This window comes from Vulpes vulpes, chromosome 2, assembly GCF_048418805.1.
Source record: "Vulpes vulpes isolate BD-2025 chromosome 2, VulVul3, whole genome shotgun sequence".
Lineage (NCBI taxonomy): Eukaryota > Metazoa > Chordata > Mammalia > Carnivora > Canidae > Vulpes > Vulpes vulpes.
The window spans coordinates 102,803,369-102,829,518 of record NC_132781.1 but is presented as its reverse complement, the minus strand read 5'-3'; the positions used below and the strand labels follow the sequence as shown (position 1 = coordinate 102,829,518).

General features: G+C 39.2%; 1 protein-coding gene across 1 annotated transcript in view; it reads left to right on the top strand.

Moving 5' to 3' along the window:
• Positions 1–26,150, top strand: part of LOC140595958 (uncharacterized) — a 145,215-nt gene that overhangs the window by 44,663 nt on the left and 74,402 nt on the right. The window contains exons 13-17 of the mRNA XM_072742406.1: positions 2,998–3,067; positions 8,225–8,269; positions 11,435–11,489; positions 11,605–11,786; positions 25,203–25,434. Coding sequence (XP_072598507.1) covers positions 2,998–3,067; positions 8,225–8,269; positions 11,435–11,489; positions 11,605–11,786; positions 25,203–25,434 — 584 coding nt within the window. The remainder of the gene's footprint in view (positions 1–2,997; positions 3,068–8,224; positions 8,270–11,434; positions 11,490–11,604; positions 11,787–25,202; positions 25,435–26,150) is intronic.

Genomic DNA, 26,150 nt, shown 5'->3' with positions numbered 1-26,150 from the left:
GCATATTGCTATTACAATACTATTGACTATATTCCCTATGCTGTACTTTTATCCCTGTGACTTACTATAACTGGAATGCTGAACTCCCACTTCCCTTCACCCATTTTTGTCTGTCCCCCACCCACTTCCCTTCTGGCAATACAGAATTCTCTGTACTTACGGGTCCGGTTCTGCTTTTTGGTTGTTTGTTCATTTGTTCTGCTTTTTCGATTCTACAAATAAATGAAATCATATAGTATTTGTCTATTTTGCTCTGACATATTTCACTTGGCTTAATACCCTCCAGGTAATCCACATTGTTGCAAATGGTAAGGTTTCATTCTTTTTTATGGCTGAGTAATATTGCTGTGTGTGTGTGTGTGTGTGTGTGTGTGTGTGTGTGTGTTATACATCTGTTGATGGACACGGGTTACTTTCATATCTTGGCTGTTGTAAATAATGCTGCAATAAACGTTGGGGTACATATGTCTTTTCAAATTAGTGTTTTCTTTTTTTGGGGGTAAGTAAGTACCCAGTAGTGGATTACTGGGTCATGTGGTATTTCTATTTGTACTTCTTCAAGGAAACTCCATTTTGTTTTTTACAGTGGCTACCCCATCACCAGCTCACGCGTATTCCTTATTCTCTGCATCCTCACCAATATTTTTGTGTGTGTGTTTTTTATTCTAGCCATTCTGACAGGTGGAAGGTGATAATTCATGGTGGTTAACTTTTGTTCAGTTAGCTGTCAGACATTTCAGAGAATTCCTTACCCGTCACACTTAGTAATGGGAACTAAAAATGGGCCTTTACTGGGCATTTCACAGGTTAGGAGAGGTGAAAGGAAAGTAGATAACTAAACCCTTTTTCAAAACAGAGGCCAAGGGGCCTCTGGCTGGCTCAGTCGGTTAAGCGACTGCCTTTGGCTTGGGTCATGATGTCAGGGTACTGAGATAGAGCCACATATAGGGCTCTCTGCTCAGCAGGGGCCCTGCTTCTTTCCCCTCCCTCCACCTGCCTCTCTGCCTACTGTGCTCTCGCTCTCTCTCAAATAAATAAATAAATGAATAAATAAATAAATAAATAAATAAATAAGATCTTAAAAAAAATAACACAGAGGCCAAATTTTGAAAGACCTGCATTCTGAAAACATTGGTGAAAGCAATTGAGGATGACACAAAGATGTGGAAAGAATTCCATCTCATAGATTGGAAGAGCACCTATTGTTAAACTGTGTATAGCACCCAAAGCAATCTACAAATTTAGTGCAATGCCTACTAAAATCCATCGACATGTTTCACAGAATTAGAGCAAACAACCCTAAATTTATATGGAACCACTGAAGACCTCAAATAGCCAAAGCAATATTGGAAAAAGAAAAACATAACTGGAGATATCTCTATGCTAGATTTCAAGTTATATTACAAAGCTGTAGTAATCAAAACAGCATAGTATTGGCATTAAATGGATACGAAAATCAGTAGAATAGTATAGAAAATCCAGAAATAAACTATAATGATATGGTTAATTAATCTTTGACAAAGGAAGAAAGAATATCCAATGGTTTGAAAAGGCAGTCTCTTCAATAAATGATGCTAGGAAAACTGAATGGGTATATAAAAGATTGAAACAGGACCACTTTCTTTCACCATTTACAAAAATAAATTCAAAATGGTTTAAAGATATAAATATATCACATGAAACCATTTTATCCTTGAAGAGAGCACAGACAATGATCTCTCTGGTATTAGCTGTAGCCAGGCTTGGTTTTTTTTTTTTTTTTTTTTAATGCCTCCTGAGGCAAGAGCAATAAAAGCAAAATAAACTGTTGGGGCTACATCAAAATCAAAAGCTTTTGCAGTGAAGGAATCAATCCACAAAACTAAAAGGCAACCTTACAGAATGGGAGAAGACATTTGCATATGACATATCTGATAAAGGATAGTATAAGAATATAAAGAACTGATACATCTCAACACCCAAAACACAATCCAGGTCAAGAATGATCAGAATATATCAGACATTTTTCCAAAGAAGATGTCCAGTTGGCCAACAGACATATAAAATGATGATCAGCATCACACGTCATCAGGGAAATGCAAATCAAAACTACAATGAGATAGCGCTGCACACCTGTCAGAATGGCTAAAATCAAAACCACAAGAAACAAGTGTAGGTGAGGATGTGGAGAAAAAGGAACCCTGTTGCACTTTTGGTGGAAGTGCAAACTGGGACAGCCACCATGGGAAACCATATGGAGGTTCCTTAAAAAGTTAAAAACAGAACTACTAACAATCCAAGAGTTGCACTCCTGCGTATTTACCCAGATATGACAAACCCACCAATTCAAAGGGATGCATGCACCTCATGTTTTTACTACAGCATTATTTGAAATCGTCAGCCTAAGTGTGCTTGTTGATGGATTAGTGAATAAAAAGTGGTGTGTATATGTTTATATATATACACACACATATATATATATATACACACACACACCAATATACACACACACACAATGGAATATTCTTCAGCCATTGAAAAGAATGACATCTTGTCATTTGCACGGTGAGGGCTAGAGTGTATTACGCTAAGCAGTGTAAGTCAGAGAAAGACAAATATGATTTCACTCCTAAGTAACATGTAAGAAACAAAATAAAAATGAGCGAAGGAGACAGAAAAGATAGATTTACCAAGAAGAAGACTGCTATAGAGAACAAACTGATGGTTACCAGGGGGGATGTTGGTAGGAGGATGGGTGAAATAGGAGATGGGAATTAAGGAATGCACTAGTCATGATGAGCACCGGGTGATGTATGGAATTACCAAATCATTATATTGTATATATGAAACTAATGTAACACTGTATGTTAAGGATACTGGAATTAAAAGTAAAAGCTTAACCAAAACGAAGCTAAATTTTCGTATTTCAAGAAACTTCATTAATAAACAGCTGACCTTTTCCTCGATTTTTCTTTTAAAAAAATGAACTTGTCTTTGTTTTCTATTTTTGCTGTAAAGTCTTACCCGCAAAGCTGATACTGATGATTCAAGGCCTTCAAAACATGAAGACTTAAGTTCTGGTACCAAGGTAAAGTACTCTCTTGTAAAATTAATTTTCCTGCTCTGAGTTTAGTGTTGTGTATTATTTACTCTTAAAATACAAAGTGGCTTGCCTCCTGTCATTTTAAGTTTTTTTAACTTTTTTTTTTTTATTGGAGTTCAATTTGCCAACATTTAGCATAACACCCAATGCTCATACCGCCAAGTGACTCCCTCAGTGCCCATCACCCAGTCACCCCAACGCCCCCCACCTCCCTTTCCACTACCCCTTATTCATTTCCCAGAGTTAGGTGTCTCTCATATTCTGTCACTCTCACTGATATTTCCACTCATTTTTTCTCCTCTCCCTATATTCCCTTTCACTAATTCTTATATTCCCCAAATGAATGAGAACATATAATGTTTGTCCTTCTCAAATTGACTTATTTCAGTCAGCATAATACCCTCCAGCTCCATCCACGTCAAAGCAAATGGTGGGTATTTGTCATTTTTAATGGCTGAGTAATATTCCATTGTACACATAGACCACATCTTCTTTATCCATTCATCTTTCGATGGACACGGAGGCTCCTTCCACAGTTTGGCTATTGTGGACATTGCTGCTAGAAACATCGGGGTGCAGGTGTCCTGGCGTTTCACTGCATCTGTATCTTTGGGTAAATCCTCAGAAGTGCAATTGCTGGGTCATAGGGCAATTCTATTGTTAACTCTTTGAGGAACCTCCACACAGTTTTCCAGGGTGGCTGTTCCCGTTCAGATTGCTACCAATAGTGTAAGAGGGTTCCCCTTTCTCCACATCCTCTCCAAATTTGTTGTTTCCTGCCTTGTTAATTTTCCCCATTCTCACTGGTGGACAGTGATACCTCATTCTGGTTTGATTTGTATTTCCCTGATGGCCAGTGATGTGGAGCATTTTCTCATGTGCTTGTTGGACATGTCTGTGTCTTCCTCTGTGAAATTTCTGTTCATGTCTTTTGCCCATATCATGATTGGATTGTTTGTTTCTTTGCTGTTGAGTTTACTAAGTTCTTTATAGATCTTGGATACTAGCCCTTTATCTGATAGGTCATTTGCAAATACCTTCTCCCATTCTGTAGGTTGTTATGTTATGTCAAAAAGTGTGTTGCCTGTGTTCTCCTCTAGATTTCTGATGGATTCCTGTCTCACATTTAGATCTTTCATCCATTTCAAGTTTATCTTTGTGTATGGTGTAAAAAAGTGGTCCAGTTTCATTCTTCTGCATGTGGCTGTCCAATTTTCCCAGCACCATTTATTGAAGAGACTGTCTTTTTTCCAGTGGATAGTCTTTCCTGCTTTGTGGAATATTAGTTAACCGTAAGTTTGAGAGTCCACTTCCGGATTCTGCATTCTGTTCCATTGATCTATGTGTCTGTTTTTGTGCCAGTACCACACTGTCTTGATGACCACAGCTTTGTAGTACAAACTGAAATCTGGCATTGTGATGCCCCCAGGTCTGGTTTTCTTTTTTAATATTCCCCTAGCTAGGGATCCCTGGGTGGTGCAGCGGTTTGGCGCCTGCCTTTGGCCCAGGGCGCGATCCTGGAGACCCGGGATCGAATCCCACATCGGGCTCCCGGTGCATGGAGCCTGCTTCTCCCTCTGCCTGTGTCTCTGCCTCTCTCTCTCTCTCTGTGACTATCATAAAAAAAAAATATTCCCCTAGCTATTTGGGGTATTTTCTGATTCCACACAAATCTTAAGATGATTTGTTCCAACTCTCTGAAGAAGGTCCATAGTATGTTGATAGGGATTGCATTAAATGTGTAAATTGCCCTGGGTAGCATTGAAATTTTTCCAATCCATGAGCATGGCATATTTTTCCATCTCTTTGTGTCTTCCTCAATTTCCTTCAGAAGTGTTCTGTAGTTTTGAGGGTGGAGACACTTTACCTCTTTGGTTATGTATATTCCTAGGTATCTTATGCTTCTGGGTGCAATTGTAATTGAGATTGACTCCTTAATTTCTCTTTCTTCAGTCTCATTGTTCGTGTATAGAAATGCCCCTGACTTCTGGGCATTGACTTTATATCGTGCTACAATGCCGAATTGCTGTATGAGTTCTAGCAATCTTGGGGTGGAGTCTTTTGGGTTTTCTTTTTGTTTCTTTTTTCTAAAGATTTTATTTATTTATGAGATACAGTGAGAGAGAGAGGCAGAGACACAGGCAGAGGGAGAAGCAGGCTCCACGGAGGGAGCCCGACGGGGGACTCGATCCCGGGTCCCCAGGATCAGGTGCTGGGCCAAAGAAGGCGCTAAACCGCTGAGCCACCCAGGCTGCCCTCTTTTGGGTTTTCTATGCACAGTATCATGTCATCTGCAAAGAGGGAGAGTTTGACTTCCTCGTTGCCAGTTTGAATGAATGCCTTTTGTTTCTTTTTGTTGCCTGATTGCTGAGGCTAGGACTTCTAGTACTATGTTGAATAGCAGTGGTGAGAGTGGACATCCCTGTCTTGTTCCTGATCTTCGGGGACAGGCTCCCAGCGTTTCCCCATTGAGAATGATATTTACTGTGGGCTTTTCGTCGATGGCTTTTAAGATGCTGAGGAATGTTCCCTCTATCCCTACACCCTGAAGACTTTTGATCAGGAATGGATGCTGTATTTTGTCAAATGCTTTCTCTGCATCTATTGGGAGGATCATGTGGTTCTTGGTTTTTTCTCTTGCTGATATGATGAATTACATTGATTGCTTTAAGAGTGTTGACGCAGCCTTGTATCCCGGGGATAAATCCCACTGGGTCATGGTGAATCATCTTCTTAATGTATTGTTGGATCCTGTTGGCTAGTATCTTGTTGAGAATTTTTGCGTCCGTGTTCATCAGGGCTATTGGTCTTTAATTCTCCTTTTTGGTGGGATCTGTGTCTGGTTTTGCAATTAAGGTGATGCTGGCATCATACAACGAGTTTGGAAGTGCTCCATCCCTTTCTATCTTTCATAACAGCTTTAGTGGAATAGGTATGGTTTGTTCTTTAAACGTTTGATAGAATTCCCCTGGGAAGCCATCTAGCCCCGGACTTTTGTTTCTTGGTAGGTTTTTGATGACTCCTTCAGTTTCCTCCCTCGTTATTGGCCTGTTCATGTTTTCTATGCCTTCCTGTTGCAGTTTTGTAGTTTGTGGTTTTCCAGAAATGCACCCATTTCTTCTCGATTGCCTAATTTATTGGCGTAAAGCTGCTCATACTACGTTTTCAAAATCGTTTGTATTTCCTTGGTGTTGGAGGTGTTCCCTCCTCTCTCTCGTTCATGATTTTATTAATTTGAGTCTTCTCTCTCTTCTTTAAATAAGTTTGGTTAATGGTTTCTCTGTCTTATTAATTCTTCAGAGAACCAACTCCTGGTTTTGTTGATGTGTTCCACAGTTCTTCTGGTCTCTGCCTCATTGAGTTCTGCTCGAATCTTTATTGTCTTCTTCTGCTGGGTGAAGGTTTCAGTTGCTGTTCCTTCTCCAGCCCCTTTAGGTGCAAGGTTAGCTTTTGTATTTGAATTCTTTCCGGTTTTGTGGCGGATGCTGCTGGTCTTGCGATGTATTTCCCCCTCAGGACTGCTTTTGCTGTATCCCAAAGATTTTGAACGGTTGTATCTTCATTCTCATTAGTGTCCAGGAATCTTTTTATCTTCTCTATTTTCCTGGTTGACCCTTTCATCGTTTAGCAGGATGGTCATTTCCTCTCACGTGTTTGAAATCCTTCCATATTTCTTCTTGTGGTTTAGTTCTAATTTCAAAGCATTATGGTCTGAAAATATGCAGGGGACAATCCCAGTCTTTTGGTATCAGTTAAGACCTGATTTGTGACCCAGTATGTGGCCTATTCTGGAGAAAGTTCCATGTGCACTTTAGAAGAATGTGTATTCAGTTGCGTCTGGATGTCAAGTTCTGTAAATATCTGTGAAATCCATCTGGTCCAGTGTATCATTTAAAGCACTTATTTCTTTGGAGATTTGTCCGTAGAAGACCTATCGAGTGTAGAAAGCACTAGATTGAAGGCACCAAGTATATGTGTATTATTATCTAAGTATGTCCTAACTCTGGTTATTAATTTTTGTTATACTTGGCAGCTCCTGCATTTGGGGCATACATATTCATGATTGTTAGGTCCTCTTTTTGGAGAGATCCTTTATTATGATATAGTGTCCATCTTCATCTCCTACTACCATCTTTGGGATAAAATTTAACTTATATGATGTCATTTTATGTTTGTAATGGAAGGTTGGTCAGTACATTTTAGAGACATATGGAAAGTTGAATTTTTTTTTTTTTACTTTGGTAAATCGGCAGAAAAAATAGGTAGGAACATATATAATGACAGCAAACTTTTATTGGGAAAAGCTTTCCCATGTTGGAGGGAACATGACATTTGGTCAGGGATCAGAATTCTTACTGTTGTGATTTTTAAATTATACTAACATTTAATTTATTGATTCATTTAATGAATTAATTTATTTATTGTTATCATGACTTTTATAATACTCATGCCTAACTGAAATCTTTAGTGGATCCAATTATTGTAGGTTTTTTTTCTTGGATACTTTTCTTTGTTGGAAATTTTTTTTTTATCTTGTTAGCATATAGTTTTACCAAAGAGGACTCGGTTCTCTATTTCTATCCTTTTTGTTACATTTAAACTAAAATAATAGAAATTGTGGAAAATCAGGGATTGTTTCTCACAATTTATATTGCTATGGTATTCCACTGTGTTTTTGAAATTATTCCATTAAGAGTATAGTTAACACTCTTTATCTAAGTGAAGAATACAAATATTGCCTAAAACAATAATCAGCTCTAGAAGGGAGGCTCTTCCTAACCCCATGGTAAAATGTCCATTCTCAGAATTCTTTTATAGTAAAGTGCTAAAAATATCTACTCATAGTCCTTGTGTCCGATGTTCAAATTTAAAATTTTAGATATTTTATAATTATTTACATATTCATTTTAAAGACCCTGCTTCATTATAAGGTAGTAGATTATGTTAGGAAACAGTCGTGCTTCTCCTGGAACACCTAAAATAATATCTTGCTTGGAAGAAGCAATTTAATATTTTTCGAATGTGAATAAGTGAGCAGATGGAATTCTGTAAAATGGAATGTTATAAGTATTATGCATAATATGTCATAAATATATACATTTAAAAGTAAAGTTCAAATTTATATTTCCTTTTCCCATTTAGGATTTACAAGCTCAAGTGAATTATGTTGAGGAAATAAAGAAAAAAGTAAGAAAGAATGTTATGTTTTTTAGTATCCTTCAATTGTCAACTTAGAATTTTAGATAAAAATTCCTCACCTTTTGTTTTTTTAACCCCATCTATATTACATTAGATACAGGCTTTCAAGGTATACATTTCTTCTTAGAATTCTCATTACCAGTTCTTATTCCACATGGAAAGTTGATGTGTTTGAAACATTTCTTTTTCAATTTTTTTCTCTCTCTAGTGATAATTTATACCTTCCTGGTTGTGAGAGATGACCACTATCTGAAGAATTTACTTTATGGTGAAAAAAGTAAATTCTTACTTTTTAGATTTTATTTTTTATTTATGAGAGACACACACAGTGATGTGGGACTCGATCCTGAGACTCCAGGATCATGCCCTGAGCCGAATGCAGACACTCAACCACTGAGCCACCCAGGCATCCCAAAACTAAATTCCTTATTTACAATATTTATAAACAACTGTAGAGTAAGAAAAGTCAGTATTATTAGGGATATAGTATTAACAAAAGTCTCTTAATCTTTTTTCAATTACATTTTATAAATATATCTATTATATAAATGTTATATGTATATATAAAATAGGCGGCTGTTCATTGTATATTCCTCACTATACATACATACACACACACACACACACACACACACACACACACACAGAGTGAGGCCAGTGGAAATAATGGTCAGGTTAGTATTATACTAATTAATAATTAATTAGTATTAACTAATAAGTTAATACTAACCTGACCATTTTTTCCACAGGCCTTTTTTAACTTACATTTTTCCCTGCCTTAAGCTCATGCTTGATTGGTCACATCTTATGTTTTACTTTTTTTCTTCTTCTTCCTGCGTTTTTTAAAGGTTTTATTTATTCATGACAGACACAGAGGGAGAGAGAGAGAGAGAGAGAGAGAGAGAGGTAGAGACACAGGCAGAGGGAGAAGCAGGCTCCATACAGGGAGCCTGACATGGGACTCGATCCTGGGGCTCCAGGATCTCGCCCTGGGCCGAATGCAGACACTCAACCACTGAGCCACATGGCTGTCCCCCCTGCATTTTTTTGTACATGACTTTCCCGTACCCTAAGTTTTCCTTACATGGGGGAAAAAAAAACAAAACACGTTTCTTTAGTGTCTGTTCTCTCAGTCCATCTCTTTCTATGTTTATTGTCAATATTTTTGATTATGCCTTTCTGTTGTCTGTGTGTGTCTGTGGTTTTCATTCCTGAATCATTACCCCACAAGCCTTATTATTTTTCTCACTTTCCTGGAAGGAGCTGATGTTAGACAATCATTTGTCCTTAGCATTTTGACAAACAAAAGCAACTTAAACTGTTTGTAATGCCAACTTGCCCAAATAAATACTACTAAAAACTAAATTTTAATATTTTCTCTTATAAGAGATCGTCATGCAATTATAAATAATGCAAACACATTTTAAAAAATTTAAATATAATAAAATAATTAATTTTTAAAAATATTGTATTAATTTATTCATGAGAGAGGTAGAGACAGAGGCAGAGGGAGGAGAAGCGGGCTCCATGCAGGGAGCCTGATGTGGGACTCTGGGATCACACCCTGAGCCGAAGGCACATGCTCAACCACTGAGCCACACAGGCGTCCCAATAATGACATTTCTTATTGTTAGTTTTTTTTTAAAGATTTTATTTATTTATTCATAGAGACAGAGAGAGAGGCAGAGACACAGGCAGAGGGAGAAGGAGGCATCATACAGAGAGCCTGATGTGGGACTCGATCCAGGGTCCCCAGGATCACGCGCTGGGCTGCAGGCGGTGCGAAACTGCTGCGCCACCAGGGCTGCCCTTATTGTTAGTTTTTTGAATTTAAATTACCTAGTGATAAATTTTTATTGTACGACATTTTGGTAAAGAAAGTATTTAAAATATTTTTTTTAAGTTTTTTTATTTATTCATGATAGACATAGGGAGAGAGAGGCAGAGAGAGACACAGGCAGAGGGAGAAGCAGGCTCCATACAGGGAGCCTGACATGGGACTCGATCCCGGGTCTCCAGGAATCACACCCTGGGCCAAAGGCAGGCGCTAAACCACTGAGGTACCCAGGGATCCCCTTTTTAAAATTGTTTAATTCAAATTAATTAACATATAGCGTATTATTAGTTTCAGAGGTAGAATTCAGTGATCCATCAGTTGCATACATCACCCAGTGCTTCAAGGGCCCTCCTTAATGCCCATCACCCAATTACCCCATTGCCCAACCCTCTCCCCTCCAACAACCCTCAGTTTGTTTCCTGTGATTAAGAGTCTCTTACGGTTTGTCTCTCTCTGATTTTTATCTTATTTTTCCCTCTCTTCTGCTATGCACCTCCATTTTGTTTCTTAAATTCCACATAGGATTGAAATCATATGGTATTTGTCTTTCTCTAACTTATTTCACTTAGTATAATACTCTTAAGTCCCATCTATGTTATTGCAAATGGCAAGATTTCATTCTTTAGGATGGCTGAGTAATATTCCATTGTATTTACACACACCGCATCTTCTTTATCCATTCATCTGTCAATGGGCATCTGGCTTTTTCTGTAGTTTGGCTATTGTGGTCATTGCTGCTTTAAACGTTGGGGTGCTGGTACCCTTTCAAATCACTATGTTTGTATCCTTTGGATAAATACTGAGTACTGCGATTGCTGGGTCATAGGATAGCTCTATTTTTTTTCCTAAATTTTTATTTACTTATGATAGTCACAGAGAGAGAGAGAGAGAGAGAGAGAGAGAGAGGCAGAGACATAGGCAGAGGGAGAAGCAGGCTCCATGCACCGGGAGCCCGACGTGGGATTCGATCCCGGGTCTCCAGGATCGCCCCCTAGGCCAAAGGCAGGCGCTAAACCGCTGCGCCACCCAGGGATCCCGGATAGCTCTATTTTTATTTAACTTTTTGAGGAAGACTTTGTATACTAATCAGGGGTAAGAAAAGTAACATTTTGGGACTATTAAATCTCTTATAATCTTCACCTCCATGAGAAAATGTAGGTTAGTAAATGGCGGAACTGAGATTTGAATCTATATTTGAATGATCTCCAAAACCTGTGTTCTTTTTGTAATGGTGTTCATTTGGTAATGGTGAATATTACAATTGTTTTTACGAAATGTGATACTTGTAATTCTGAAAACTATCAATTTTTTTCTAGACTGTCCCGAAACTAAACTTAAGAAAGCTAATGGCTGCTTTTCAGCGACCCAAGAGTAAGCTATTTGAAGATTTGTGTTATTCACTGAGTTTTGTCCATTTTTGTGTTATTTAGTAATTCATAGTTACAGATATCTTCATGTACTCTTTACTTTGTTTTTCACTAAATAGGAGCAAAATGTGGTCTTGTGAGCCAAGAAGATAGACCTTTATTTGCTGACAACAATTTTGCAAGGGAAGATAAGACTGAAACTCTTTGTAAACCATCAGTCAGTGTCTCTGACTATTCTCCTCTTGCTTTTGTATCACCTGAAACTCCTCAAAAGTCTTTAGCAATGCTTGGTGTTACAAAGGTAAGTTGTTTTGAACTTTGTCCCCCATGTTTTTTCACATACCATCCTCTTGATATCCTTATAATGAAAAGAATCTAAGGGAGAAATGGAAGCCCTCAAGAATATAAGAGAAAACAGTGGAATAACAACAGAGAAGTAAGTACTGGGTTGAGATTTATTATGGTTGGTGGGAATAAAGAAATCTTAGGTATGTCATTATGGAAGGAAAGAATTAGAAAGCAACTGGAAAGAATAGCTCGATGGATGTGAAGATGAGGGAGGGGTTGTGGGGTAAGAATTCATTTAATAAGGATGAGATGAATGTAAAGATAGGAGAGTTTAGAGAGATTATTATTAAAAACACAGCAATAGTGAGGCTAAGGTAGAACAGATGCTGTATATTATAAAATACGGTAGAAATTATTTTAAATGCAAGTTAATAAAAGGCAATACAAAAAATGCTCAGATTCTTCAGAATGACAGCTCGTTTTTATGAAGAACGGGAAGGAAATTTTATCCTTTTAAGTTTAGTAAAGTATGATAGCCTATATTTAATTTAGCAAGAGTTGTGTTTATACATAGTGCAAAGTGAAGTCTGTTTTAAGCCGTAATCAGATTTATTATGAGTTTTGAATTTTGGCTGTTGTCTTTCTTGTGGTTTCTAATTAAACTTACTGTGTGGTATAATCTTGGTCGACTTTATATCTTTTGAGAATAGAGAGGACATAAACATTTTAGTTTTTTCATTAATTAAAACTGAATTTTTTTCTTAGGTAAGTGAGGTTCTTAATCTCTATCCATTAAATGAAAAAAATAAATTTTAAGCTGCAAGATTCTTAAAAAATATAAAAACTATTTTCTGGATTCTGATGCATCTTTTTTTAAATATAAGCTTAGAATAGAGACACATGTCAAATGAATAAACTCATGATTTATCATTTTTTTATCAGATGATTTATCATTATAGAATCGTAAGGAAGGAAAAGTTGCCCGTAGAGTATACAATATTATTTCCAGAAGGATGATCTTTACTTTCTCAAAGATTCAAACAGTGGATACATTTTACGTTATCTCGGGAAACTTTAGTCTTCATAGTTGTTATATTTCGTATTTTTTAATTTTGTATTTTATTTGTAATTTTTTTATTGGAGTTCAATTTGTCAACATATACCATAACACCCAGTGCTCATCCTGCCAAGTGACCCCCTCAGTGCCCATCACCCACTCACCCCAACGCCCTGCCCGCTTCCCCTTCCACTACGCCTTGGTCTTTTCCCAAGGTTAGGTGTCTCTCATGTTTTGTCACTCTCACTGATATTTTCACTCAATTTATCTACTTTCCCTTTATTCCCTTTCACTAATTTTTACATTCCCCAAATGAATGCGACCATATAATGTTTGTCCTTTAAAGACTGACACATTTCACTCAGCATAATACCCTCCAGGTCCCTCCACCTCAGAGCAAATGGTGGGTATTTGTCGTTTCTAATGGCTGAGTAATATTCCATTGTATACATAGACCACATCTTCTTTATCCATTCGTCTTTCGATGGACACCGAGGCTCCTTCCACAGTTAGTCTGTTGTGGACATTGCTGCAAGAAACATTAGGGTGCGGGTGTCCTGGCATTTCACTGCATCTGTATCTTTGTGGTAATCCCCAACAGTGCAATTGCTGGGTCGTAGGACAAATCTATTGTTAACTCTTTGAGGAACCTCCACACAGTTCTCCAGAGTGGCTGTGCCAGTTCACATTCCCAGCAACAGTGCAAGAGGGTTCCCCTTTCTCCACGTCCTCTCCAAATTTGTTGTTTCCTGCCTTGTTGATTTTTGCCCATTCTCCCTGGTGGGAGGTGGTATCTCATTGTGGTTTTGATTTGTACTTCCCTGATGGCCAGTGATGCAGAGCATTTTCTCATGTGCTTGTTGGCCATGTCTGTGTCTTCCTCTGTGAAATTTCTATTCATGTATTTTGCCCATATCATGATTGGATTGTTTGTTTCTTTGAGTTTACTAAGTTCTTTATAGATCTTGGATACTAGCCCTTTATCTGATAGGTCATTTGCAAATACCTTCTCCCATTCTGTAGGTTGTTATGTTGACTGTTTCTTTTGCTGTGCAGAAGCTTCTTACCTTGATGAAGTCCCAATAATTCATTTTTGCTTTGGTTTCTCTTCCCTTCAGGGATGTATCTTGCAAGAAGTTGCTGTGGCCAAGTTCAACAAGTGTGTTGCCTGTGTTCTCCTCTAGGATTCTGATGGATTCCTGTCTCACATTTAGATCTTTCATCCATTTTGAGTTTTTCTTTGTGTATGGTGTAAGAGAATGGTCCAGTTTCTTTCTTCTGCATGTGGCTGTCCAATTTTCCCAGCACCATTTATTGAAGAGACTCTCTTTTTTCCAGTGGATAGTCTTTCCTGCTTTGTCGACTATTATATGAGCATAGAGTTGAGGGCCCACTTCTGGATTCTCCATTCTGTTTCCATTGATCTGTGTGTCTGTATTTGTGCCAGTACCACACTGTCTTGATGACTACAGCTTTGTAGTACAACATGAAATCTGACATTGTGATGCCCCCAGCCGTGGTTTTCTTTTTTAATATTCCCCCTAGCTATTTGGGGTCTTTTCTGATTCCACAGAAATCTTAAGATGATTTGTTCCAACTTTGTGGAGAAAGTCCATAGTATGTTGATAGGGATTGTATTAAGTGTGTAAATTGCCCTGGGCAACATTGACATTTTCCAAATATTCATTCTGCCAATCCATGAGCATGGTATATTTTTCCATCTCTTTGTGTCTTCTTCAGTTTCCTTCAGAAGTGTTCTGTAGTTTTGAGGGGAGAAACCCTTTACCTCTTTGGTTATGTATATTCCTTGTTATCTTATGCTTTTGGGTGCAATTGTAATTGGGATTGACTCCTTCATTTCTCTTTCTTCAGTCTCATTGTTAGTGTATAGAAATGCCACTGTTTTTCTGGGCATTGATATTGTATCCTGCCACACTGCCAAATGGCTGTGAGTTCTAGCAATCTTGGGGTGGAGTCTCTTGGGTTTTCTAGCTACATTATCATGTCATCTGCAAAGAGGGAGAGTTGGACTTCCAACTCTCAGTCAGTCTTTTATTTCTTTTTGTTGCCTGATTGCCGAGGCTAGGACTTCTGGTACCATGTTGAATAGCAATGGTGAGAGTGGACATCCCTGTCTTGTTCCTGATCTTCGGGGACAGGCTCCCAGTGTTTCCACATTGAGAACGATATTTGCTGTGGGCTCTTTGTAGATGGCTTTTAAGATGCTGAGGAATGTTCCCTCTATCCTTACACTCTGAAGACTTTTGATCAGGAATGGATGCTGTATTTTGTCAAATGCTTTCTCTGCATCTATTGGGAGGATCATGTGGTTCTTGGTTTCTTCTCTTGCTGATATGATGAATCACATTGATTGCTTTAAGAGTGTTGACGCAGCCTTGCATCCCGGGGATAAATCCCACTGGGTCATGGTGAATCATCTTCTTAATGTATTGTTGGATCCTGTTGGCTAGTATCTTGTTGAGAATTTTTGCGTCCGTGTTCATCAGGGCTATTGGTCTTGAATTCTCCTTTTTGGTGGGATCTGTGTCTGGTTTTGCAATTAAGGTGATGCTGGCATCATACAACGAGTTTGGAAGTGCTCCATCCCTTTCTATCTTTCATAACAGCTTTAGTGGAATAGGTATGGTTTGTTCTTTAAACGTTTGATAGAATTCCCCTGGGAAGCCATCTAGCCCCGGACTTTTGTTTCTTGGTAGGTTTTTGATGACTCCTTCAGTTTCCTCCCTCGTTATTGGCCTGTTCATGTTTTCTATGCCTTCCTGTTGCAGTTTTGTAGTTTGTGGTTTTCCAGAAATGCACCCATTTCTTCTCGATTGCCTAATTTATTGGCGTAAAGCTGCTCATACTACGTTTTCAAAATCGTTTGTATTTCCTTGGTGTTGGAGGTGTTCCCTCCTCTCTCTCGTTCATGATTTTATTAATTTGAGTCTTCTCTCTCTTCTTTTAAATAAGTTTGGCTAATGGTTTCTCTGTCTTATTAATTCTTTCGGAGAACCAACTCCTGGTTTTGTTGATGTGTTCCACAGTTCTTCTGGTCTCTGCCTCATTGAGTTCTGCTCGAATCTTTATTGTCTTCTTCTGCTGGGTGAAGGTTTCAGTTGCTGTTCCTTCTCCAGCCCCTTTAGGTGCAAGGTTAGCTTTTGTATTTGAGTTCTTTCCGGTTTTGGGGCGGATGCTGCTGGTCTTGCGATGTATTTCCCCCTCAGGACTGCTTTTGCTGTATCCCAAAGATTTTGAACGGTTGTATCTTCATTCTCATTAGTGTCCAGGAATCTTTTTAATTCTTCTCTATTTTCCTGGTTGACCCTTTCATCGTTTAGCAGGATGGTCGTTAACCTCCATGTTTTTGAAATCCTTCCATACTTCTTCTTGTGGTTTAGTTCTAATTTCAAAGCATTATGGTCTGAAAATATGCAGGGGACAATCCCAGTCTTTTGGTATCGGTTAAGACCTGATTTGTGACCCAGTATGTGGCCTATTCTGGAGAAAGTTCCATGTGCACTTTAGAAGAATGTGTATTCAGTTGCGTCTGGATGTCAAGTTCTGTAAATATCTGTGAAATCCATCTGGTCCAGTGTACCATTTAAAGCACTTGTTTCTTTGGAGATGTTGTTCTTAGAAGATCTGTCGATTGCAGAAAGGACTATAGTCAAGTCTCCACACATAAGTGTACTAATATCTAAGTATGTCTGAACTTTCATTATTACTTGAGTGATATACTTGGCAGCTCCCGCATTCAGGGCATAAATATCATGATTGTTAGGTCCTCTTTTTGGAGAGATCCTTTTAGTATGATATAGTGTCCCTCTTCATCTCTCACTACAGTCTTTGGGATAAACTTTACTTTAGCTGATATAAGGATGGCTACCCCTGCTTTCTTTTGAGGACCTTTTGAATGTTAAATGGTTCTTCAACCTTTTATTTTCAGGCTGTCGGTGTCCTTAGGTCTAAAATGAGTCTCTTGTAGACAGCAAATCGATCGGTCTTGCTCTTTTATCCGGTCTGAAACCCTGCATCTTTTGATGGGGTTATTAAGCCCATTCACGTTCAGAGTTACTATTGAAAGATGCAAGTTTAGTGTCATCATGATACCTGTTCAGTCTCTGCTTTTATGGATTGTTTCCTTGGACTTACTCTTTCTTTTACAGAATCCTCCTTAATATTTCTTGCAGAGCTGCTTTCCTGGTCACATATTCTTTCAGTTCCTGCCTATCTTGGAAGCTCTTTATCTCTCCTTCTATTGTGAATGGGAGCCTTGATGGGGATAGAGTATTGTCGGCTGCATGTTCTTCTCATTCAGGACCATGACTGTATCCTGCCAGCCCTTTCTGGCCTGCCAGGTCTCTGTGGAGAGGTCTCCTGTTATTACTAAGACTTCTCCCCATACAGGTTAGGGATCTCTTGTGTCTTGCTGCTTTAAGGATCTTCTCTTTATCTTTGGAATTTGCAAGCTTCACTATTAAATGTCAAGGTGTTGTGCAGGTTTTATTGATTTTAGGTGGTGATCTCTCTATCTCCTGGATCTGAATGCCTGTTTCCCTCCCCAAGTTAGGGAACTTCTCAGCTAGGTTTTGTTCAAACACACTTTCTAGACCTCTGTCCCTTTTGGCACCCTCTGGAACCCCAATTACATGTCGATTTTTCCTTCTGTGGGTGTCATTTATTTTCCTTAACCTGTCCTCATGATCTTTTGTTTTTCTCTTTTTTCCTCCATTTCCTTCCTTGGCATCAACTTGTCTTTTCTTTTTTAATTTTTATTTATTTATGATAGTTACACACACACAGAGAGAGAGAGGGGGGCAGAGACACAGGCAGAGGGAGAAGCAGGCTCCACACACCAGGAGCCCAACGTGGGATTGGATCCCGGGTCTCCAGGATCTCGCCCTGGGCCAAAGGCAGGCGCCAAACCTCTGCGTCACCCAGGGATCCCATCAACTTGTCTTCTCTGTCACTCACACATTCTTCTATATCGTTATCCGTCGTCAGGACCTCCAGTTTGGACTGCATCTCATTTAATTCATTTTTAATTTCGGCCTGATGAGATCGAAATTCTGCAGTCATGAAGTCTCTTGAATCCTTTATGCTTTTTATCTTGAGCCACCAGTAGCTTTATAATTGTGCTTCTTTATTGGCTTTCTGACATTGAATTGTAATTCGAATTTTGTAACACTGTGGGGGAGAGGAATGTTTCTGATTCTTTCTTTTTAGGTGAGTTTTTCCTTCTAGTCATTTTGCTCAGTGCAGAGTGGGCATAAGCAAGTTGTACTGGATAGAAGGGCAGAGGTTTCTCACTGTGTCACTTCAGTTCTCTCTTTAAATCTCCGACCGAATTGGTAGGTTTTCAGGATTATTTGAAAGTTATCTCTTCTGGGGTGATAACACCGGTTTCCTTACATTTTGATTCCTTGAGGACCTGGGTCAGGTACTCAGCCACTTCCAGTGCCTTTCCCTTCACCGTGTTCATCACGTTCTGCTTCCTGGGGCGGGGAGGCGGCGGGGACGCCCACCCTGTGAAGGGGAGTCCCAAGCGATCCCCGCCCCCGCCGCCGCGGCGGCATATGGGCCCGGGCTGTGGGCGCCGGAGGGGCGGGACTGACCGCAGCGCCGGGATGGGACGAGGGGGAGGGGCGGCGGCGCCGACCCCGAGGGCAGGGCGCGAGCTCCCGCCAGGCCACCCAGGCAGGCGGTGGCGGACCCGGCCCCGGTGTCGCAGGCCGCGAGGGAGGGCGCGGGGAGAGGCGGACGCACGCACACCCCTCGCCTTCTCGGGAGCTGTGGGCTCCCCTCGGCTTCACTCGCTGTTTTGTATTTTTTAGATTAAATGTTTTTTTAAGTAATCTCTATACCCAATGCTGGGCTTAAACTCAGATGCTGAGATCACGAGTCACACACTCCTGTGAGTGAGCCAGCCCGGTGCTGCCAAAAATTGTTAAATTTAACCTGTGAATTCTTTCCTATCTGAAACTCAGATATACTCAGTGATTTGATTGTTTAAGGCCTTTTCTTCTCTCCCGTGAATATGGAATATTGTGTCCTGCTTGATAATCATTCATGACTTTGGAGACTTTAAAACTTTAATTTGGATGATCATGATTATTAATATTTTAATATTAGATTCTTTCCCCAGCCTTTAAGTACCATCCTATATGTGTAGATAGGGAATTAAAGCTATTAATTCCACTGCTATTCACAGTGGAATAAGAAACCATGTGAATTTTAAAGTGGGTTTTATGTTTTTCTCATAAAGTGCCTTAAAATACTGTAATCCCTAAAATATTTCTCTTCTACAACTTAGTCTTAGCTTTTAAGTTTCATTTTTAATAAGGAATAGTGTGGCAGCCTGGGTGGCTCAATGGTTTAGCGCCACCTTCAGTCCAGGACCTGATCCTGGAGACCTGGGATTCAGTATTTACCTTAAAAGTGCTATTCGTTGCAGAAATGAATACATGCCCACGTATATATGCATTTTTCTAAAGATTTATTTATCTCAGAGGTGGGGGGAGGGGCAGAGAGAAGGAGAGAAGCAGAATCCCTGCTGAGCGTGGAGTCTGATGTAAATCTCAATGTCACAATCCTGACATCATGACCTGAGCCGAAATCAAGAGTTGGATGCTTAGCCAACTGAGCCATCCAGGTACTCATTACTTGTGTATATTAATAAAAGTATTTTTTCTAAAAAAAAAATAAAAATAAAAAAAGTATTTTTTTCTGTTCTAGAAGTAATGTTGAAGTATATAAGTGAAGTCCTGAATCCCATGGTTCCCCCCCCCTTCTTTTATTTATATTTTGAAAGTTTCAGAGTTTTGTGTAGGTTGACATTAATTATATCAGGTTAGTATGTTTTATAGATGACTTTTTAACATCATGTGGTTTTCCTGAGTATTGTCATTTTTTTCTACTCCTAATGTATTTATCTAAAACTTTCTTAATAAGTCCCCCGGGTGCTTCAGATTTGATGAAGTCCCAGACGGAAGACATTATTTCTGACTCTTTCCTCTTCCTGACTTTTAAATCTGCTTTGTCATTTGTTTTCCCCACCCTAATATAAAGCACCATTGGAACACTGCAGCAGAAAAACAATCCTGGACTCTAAACTTCCCTAAAATTAGGTGACATCACATCCAGGTGACTGGGGTGGCTCCCTTGGTTAAGCATCTGACTCTTAATGTTGGCTCAGGTCATGATCTCATGGTCCAGGTATTGAGCCCTGTGTCAGGCTCTGTGCAGAGTGGAGAGGCTGCTTGAGGATTCTCTTCCTCTTCCTCTGTCCCTCCCTCTGCATGGGCATACACACTCTCATTCTCTCCAAAAGTGAATAAATAAATCTTAAAATAAAAACCACATCCAGTCACTCCACCACATACAGTATCTTTACCTGCTTACGATTTTTCACATCTTATTACCATAATTCACTTTCTCATCTATAATTTTGAAATACTCTTCTCTTTTGGTTCCTTTATGTTCATCTTTACATTGGTACTAGAGTGACGTTTCTAAAATATCTATGTGATGATGTAACTCCTCTGCTTATTTAGTGGATTCCCCAATACCTGACGGAGAAAGCTCATATCTTAGCATGACTCCTGTCTTTTGCAGTTCAGTCCTGATTTTCCAATTATATCTCTTTATCCCATTCCCAATAATTGTGTCCTAGTTTTGCCACATTCTGAGCTATTGTCACTTACTATGTTATTTCCTACTTCATCCTTTTGATTATTCTACCTTTGCTAGAATGCCCTTCACACACTTCTTGTATACTTTGTCTTTCAAGATACAAGCCTTATCTTTGCAGCATTTCCTGAGCTTCCCATATACAACTTTTGTCTCCTTGTGCCTTCACTGAACTTTATTCACTTCACTTCTAGAACTAGAGAATGTTCCTCTCCTGTTCTTATTTATTTTTGTCCATCTGTCCCCCTAGTAGCATATAAGGCAGACTCCCTCTTTTATTTGGCTCAGTGGTTGAGCATCTGCTTTCTGCTCCGGGCACAGTCCCAGGGTCCAGGGATTGAGTCCCACATTGGGGTCCCTGTGGGGAGCCTGCTTCTCCCTCTGCCTGTGTCTCTGCCTCTCTGTGTGTGTGTGTGTGTGTGTGTGTTTCTCATGAATAAATAAAATCTTTTTTAAAATTGTGTTAAGGAATCTTTTTTTTTTCTATATTTCATCCATTTACTCATGAGAGACACACAGAGAGGCAGAGACACAGGCAGAGGGAGAGGCAGGATCAGCACGGGGAGCCCCACGCGGAACCCGATCCCAGGACTCTGGGATCACGTCCGGAGCTGAAGACAGATGCTCAATCACTGAGCCACCCAGATATCCCAAGTTTGGGTTTTAAAGTTATCTAAAAAGCTAAAGAAAAACTCTAGGTCAACCTATGGTGAAATGTATGATTCTGTGGTGTGTATGGATTTGCAAAACTTCTAATGTGATCTTCTAATGTATCTATAATCCAGAGTTTGGATTATAGTTTTTTAGAATATAAATCATATATATTATGTTTATACATTAAATTTATTAGCATATATGTGTATCTTATAGATTATAATTTCCATATTCTATTTTATATATAAAACACATTTATATAGTGTTTGTGTATTATGCATAATGTATAGTATCATAATTTATATATTAACTATATATAAAGATTTATTAAAAGTTTTTATGTATTTATTTATTTATTGAGAGAGTTAAGTGGGAGGGAGCGGAGACAGAATCTGAAGCAGACTCCAGTCTGAGTGCAGAGCCCATCACAGGGCTTGATTCCATGACCATGAGATCATGACATGAGGTGATACCAAGTATTGGATGCTCAACCAACGGAGACATCCAGGCACCCTAGAAGTATTATATTTGGATTGTCAGGTAGATCTACAAGGAGCAGTGGGAGTATAATAACAATGTGGTTTAGTGGTATGTTGTTCATTTATTATTGTAAAGAATTTATTTATTTATTATTTATTTATTTATTTTTTCATTTATTTATTTATTTATTTGAGAGAGTGCACGTGCATGAGCGGGGGAAGGGGCAAAGGGAGAGGAAGAAGCAGGCTCCCCACTGAGCAGGGAGGCTGATGACTTGGGGCTTGATCCCAGAACTGACTCAGCCATCAAGGCCCCCATGATTTAGTGGTACTTTAAAAGGTAAAAACATTTTGGATAGTTAAAATAGCATGCATTGAGTATCTTTGTGGCTGCCCTACTTATAGTAACATAGTATAAAATAATGATGACCTATTCTACGGTGACACCTATGGAAGAAGGTAAAAAGGTCCTATGTCTTAGTAGAGGCAGCTGTTCTACAATGGTGTGGGCACTGTATTTGAAGTCAAAAGATGTGCTACCATCCTGGTTCTGTCACTTACTTGCTGTGGGATCTCAGAAAAACTTGGTTAACCTGTTTGAATGTCAGTGACCTCATTCATAAAAATGATACTAATACCTACATCTAGGGTGTGTGTCATGACCAAATGTGGTAACAAAGGTGATCACCCACTTTGTGAGCTGTAAAGAATGCTCTAGAAATTTTTGTCTTGAGACAAAAAATGATCACAGCAGTATTTGAGTGACTTACTAAATATAGAGGGCATGGTTTTTAAATTTTTTTTCTTTTTAAAATTTATTTATTTATTTATTTTATTTATTTATGATAGTCAGAGAGAGAGAGAGAGAGAGAGAGAGAGAGAGGCAGAGACACAGGCATAGGGAGAAGCAGGCTCCATGCACCGGGAGCCCTATGTGGGATTCGATCCCGGGTCTCCGGGATCGCGCCCTGGGCCAAAGACAGGCGCCAAACCGTTGCGCCACCCAGGGATCCCGAGGGCATGGTTTTTAAATGTGAAGATTTCTGAAGGACAGTAAAACGGCAAGTGTTAAGAAAAGAATGGGAAAGTTAGAGTGGACAGGTGGATTTCTAATTTGGGGGATGTTAAGTTTCAGTAGCCTGTGATTAGAGACATTGTGTAGGTGTACAGTTGGCCCTTGAGCAAGATGGGCTTGAACTGTGTGTCCACTTACAGATGCTTCTCGATAAGTATTTTCTTAACATATTTTATCTTCCTTATGATTTTCTTAATAACCTTTTCTTTATATTTTAAGGATACAGTGTATAGTACATATAATATACAAAGCTTGTTCATTGCCTTTACGTTATTGGTAAGGTCAACATCAGGTGATAATTTACTAGACTTTCCATGCTGAGTTTACAGTCAGTGGCCAAATGAGGGTTAAGAAGTAGCTTAGATCTCGAGAGCATATATATGAGTCTTTTATTGAAATGTTTTGATTTTTCATATATACGTTTCCTATTTTTAAGTCTAATTGCTCTTAAAGTAGGAAATAAGAGATGAGTAGCTAAGTTTTGGGGGAATCAAAAGTCATTTGTAGATATTTGACTGTGTAGCCATCAACACCCTCAGCCCTTGCATTCTTCAAGGGCTGACAGTATAGTGATTTGGTACTTAGACCTTCTCAGTGAGATGAGGATGATGATTATGTTTTAGAGAGAGAGAGAGAGAGAGAGAGAGAGAGAGTGCGCACACACATGTGAGCGGGTGGGGAGGAGCAGGGGCTGAGGGAGAGGGAGAGAGAGAATCCTAACTTTGCTTCATGCTCAACACAGAGCCAAACCCTGGCCTGGCCACATGCCTGCAAGTTGGCTCCCCCATGAGGGGTATGGGCTGAGTGGCAGCCGCGTGGGGCAGGGTGGCAACAAAGCGGCCTCTCAGACCAGTTACCTCACCCCCGACCTTTACACAGCCTCTGCTGAGCCATGGGCCTGGCCTGGCTGAGCACCCGCCTGGTTCTCTGGCGGGAGGGAGCAGTTCCCCAGGCTGAGCGGCCGTGACTTACCATCTTCTCAAGGCTGTCGCTTGCTCAGAGTGTCTATTTGCTATGCTGAATGCAGCCCAAATTACTTTTTACGATTTGTGATGCCTTACCGATTGGATCTTAATCCTGTATTTAAAGTTTTCTAACATTGCCTTAAAAAGAAAAAAACGACCCTGAGACCCATGGCCTGAGTTGAAATCAAGATTTAGATGCTCAACTGACTGAGCCACCCAGGCACTCCCTCAGTGAGAGGAATTTCAGTGTTTCGACCTTAAATACATTTATGTTACTGAATACTAACTATGACCAGGCTGTACAGGTTGTAGTGGTAGGAGCAGAAAAATAAGGAAACTCTGATCCATTATAAGTCACTGTAAGCATTTCATGTAAAAAAAAAAAAAAAAAAGGAAATGTTAGTTTAGGGAATATTGGAGGCGTTTGTAGTTAGGATGGGGATGAGAATGGGAGTGGAATTTTGGTAGTGAGGAAAGATCTCTCTGAGTGTGGCCAGAGCTGCCAAGTGAAGGGTGGGAAGGACCAGTCGCAAGAATGTCTTGGATGGAGAAGGACATTCTGGACAGAGAGACCATGGAGCACATCTGTTCCTTTTACTCTAATGTCTTAGAAATGACCAGGAAGCAGGAAGACCCACTCTATTGTTATAATCATTGTTATTTTTGTGTGTAGAAAAGAAACTGTGTGTACTAAAACAAATGCCTGGTACCTTTTAGGTGATTAATCAGTAAATGTTCTTTTTGTGTGTGTGAGTAAAATGAAAGAAGTTTATTCAGTAAAGATACAGAGAAAGCTCTTAGGAGTGAGAGGGGTCCCAGCAGGGTTGCCCTCAATGAATGTTCTTATTCTTCCCTTCTGAAAGCTTACTATACTTTTTGAAGCATTTCATACCTATATCTAAAATCTTTTGCTATTATTTAAACATAATTTCAAGAAAAGTTTTTCTTCCTACTTTGCCATTTCATTCAACCATTTTTTCCTACCAATGAAAATTCCAAGCCTTTGTTTATCTAAATGAAGCAGCAGCTACCACAGTGTTCTGTTTATACTCAACATGATGTACTCCGAGGTTTCTTATCATGCCAAGTATCTTATTTTAAGGCTACAAATCTTTCTGCCATTAGGAACAGTTTAAATTTATAGCAAATGTACTTATTAAAGAATTTGTTTCAATAGTTTTACTGTCCTTGTATCCTGGTGGAGAATACAAAGTAGAGTTAGGTGTTTTGTTATTTCCTTGTTGAAATGTATGTATAAGTCAGTATTCTTGTCTGTGAAAATATTTACTCTGGCCTTCCATGTTCAGTTAGAGTTAATGGCCAAATGAAGATGAAAAGGTGCACTTAATTGAGAGAGCATAGATGAGGTTTTTAAATGTGTTGATTTTCAATACATGCTTTTCTTATTTGTATGTCTGATTGCGATTAAAGTAGAACATTTGAATATTTTCTTAGAAAAGGATTTGGAAATCTTTATGCAACTCATTATTGATGTTAATTTTAACAGAGTATTTCTGCAAGACTTCCAAAGAAATCTGTTGATTGTTTACCTGGAGCTGCAGATCAACAAGGGAAAAGTATTTCTGCAAGACTTCCAAAGAAATCTGTTGATTGTTTACCTGGAGCTGCAGATCAACAAGGGAAAAGTATTTCTGCAAGACTTCCAAAGAAATCTGTTGATTGTTTACCTGGAGCTGCAGATCAACAAGGGAAAAGTATATTCAATGAACAAGTAGAAGGTAAGAATTGTATTTTATAAAAAGTCATTTGACAGAATGTTCATTTAAAACAGAAATTCTCATGTATCCTAATTTCCAAAGAAAATCACCGATTACATGCATAGAAAGAAGAAAGGTGAGAAAAGGAGGTGAGTTCTATATTTTATCAGGTGTCAGCTGCAGATTAAATTGAGAGTATGGCTAGAGGAGCTAAATTACTGGTTCCATTTCCAGGTATTCCAAGACCTAAGGAATGCCTGGAAATAGCTGGAAAAGAGCAAAGAGGGAATGATGAGAATGGCTGAGAGTGCAGGGAGTAAATGGAGGAAAATAAGCAACGCTTTATAGTGGAAGGTGGTCAAATGAAAGAATTTTTTTAGGAGGAAGAGCAGGGGATCCCTGGGTAGTTCAGTTTTGGTGCCTGCCTTCAGCCCAGGGCATGATCCTGGAGTTCCGGGATCAAGTTCCACATCAGGTTCCCTGCATGGAGCCTGCTTCTCCTTCTGCCTGTGTCTCTGCCTCTCTCTGTCTCTCTCTCTCTGTGTGTGTGTCTTTCTGTGTCTCTCATGAATAAATAAATAAAATCTTTAAAAAAATAAAAGGAGGAGCAAATTATTTGAAATGTGGGGATATCAGGTGAGCTTCCAGTACCCAAACTTGTCAGAGTAGTATACCAAAATTTTCCCACTCTTACCAGTTTTTCTCGCTGTTGGGGAGACATTATGGATTGACCTAGC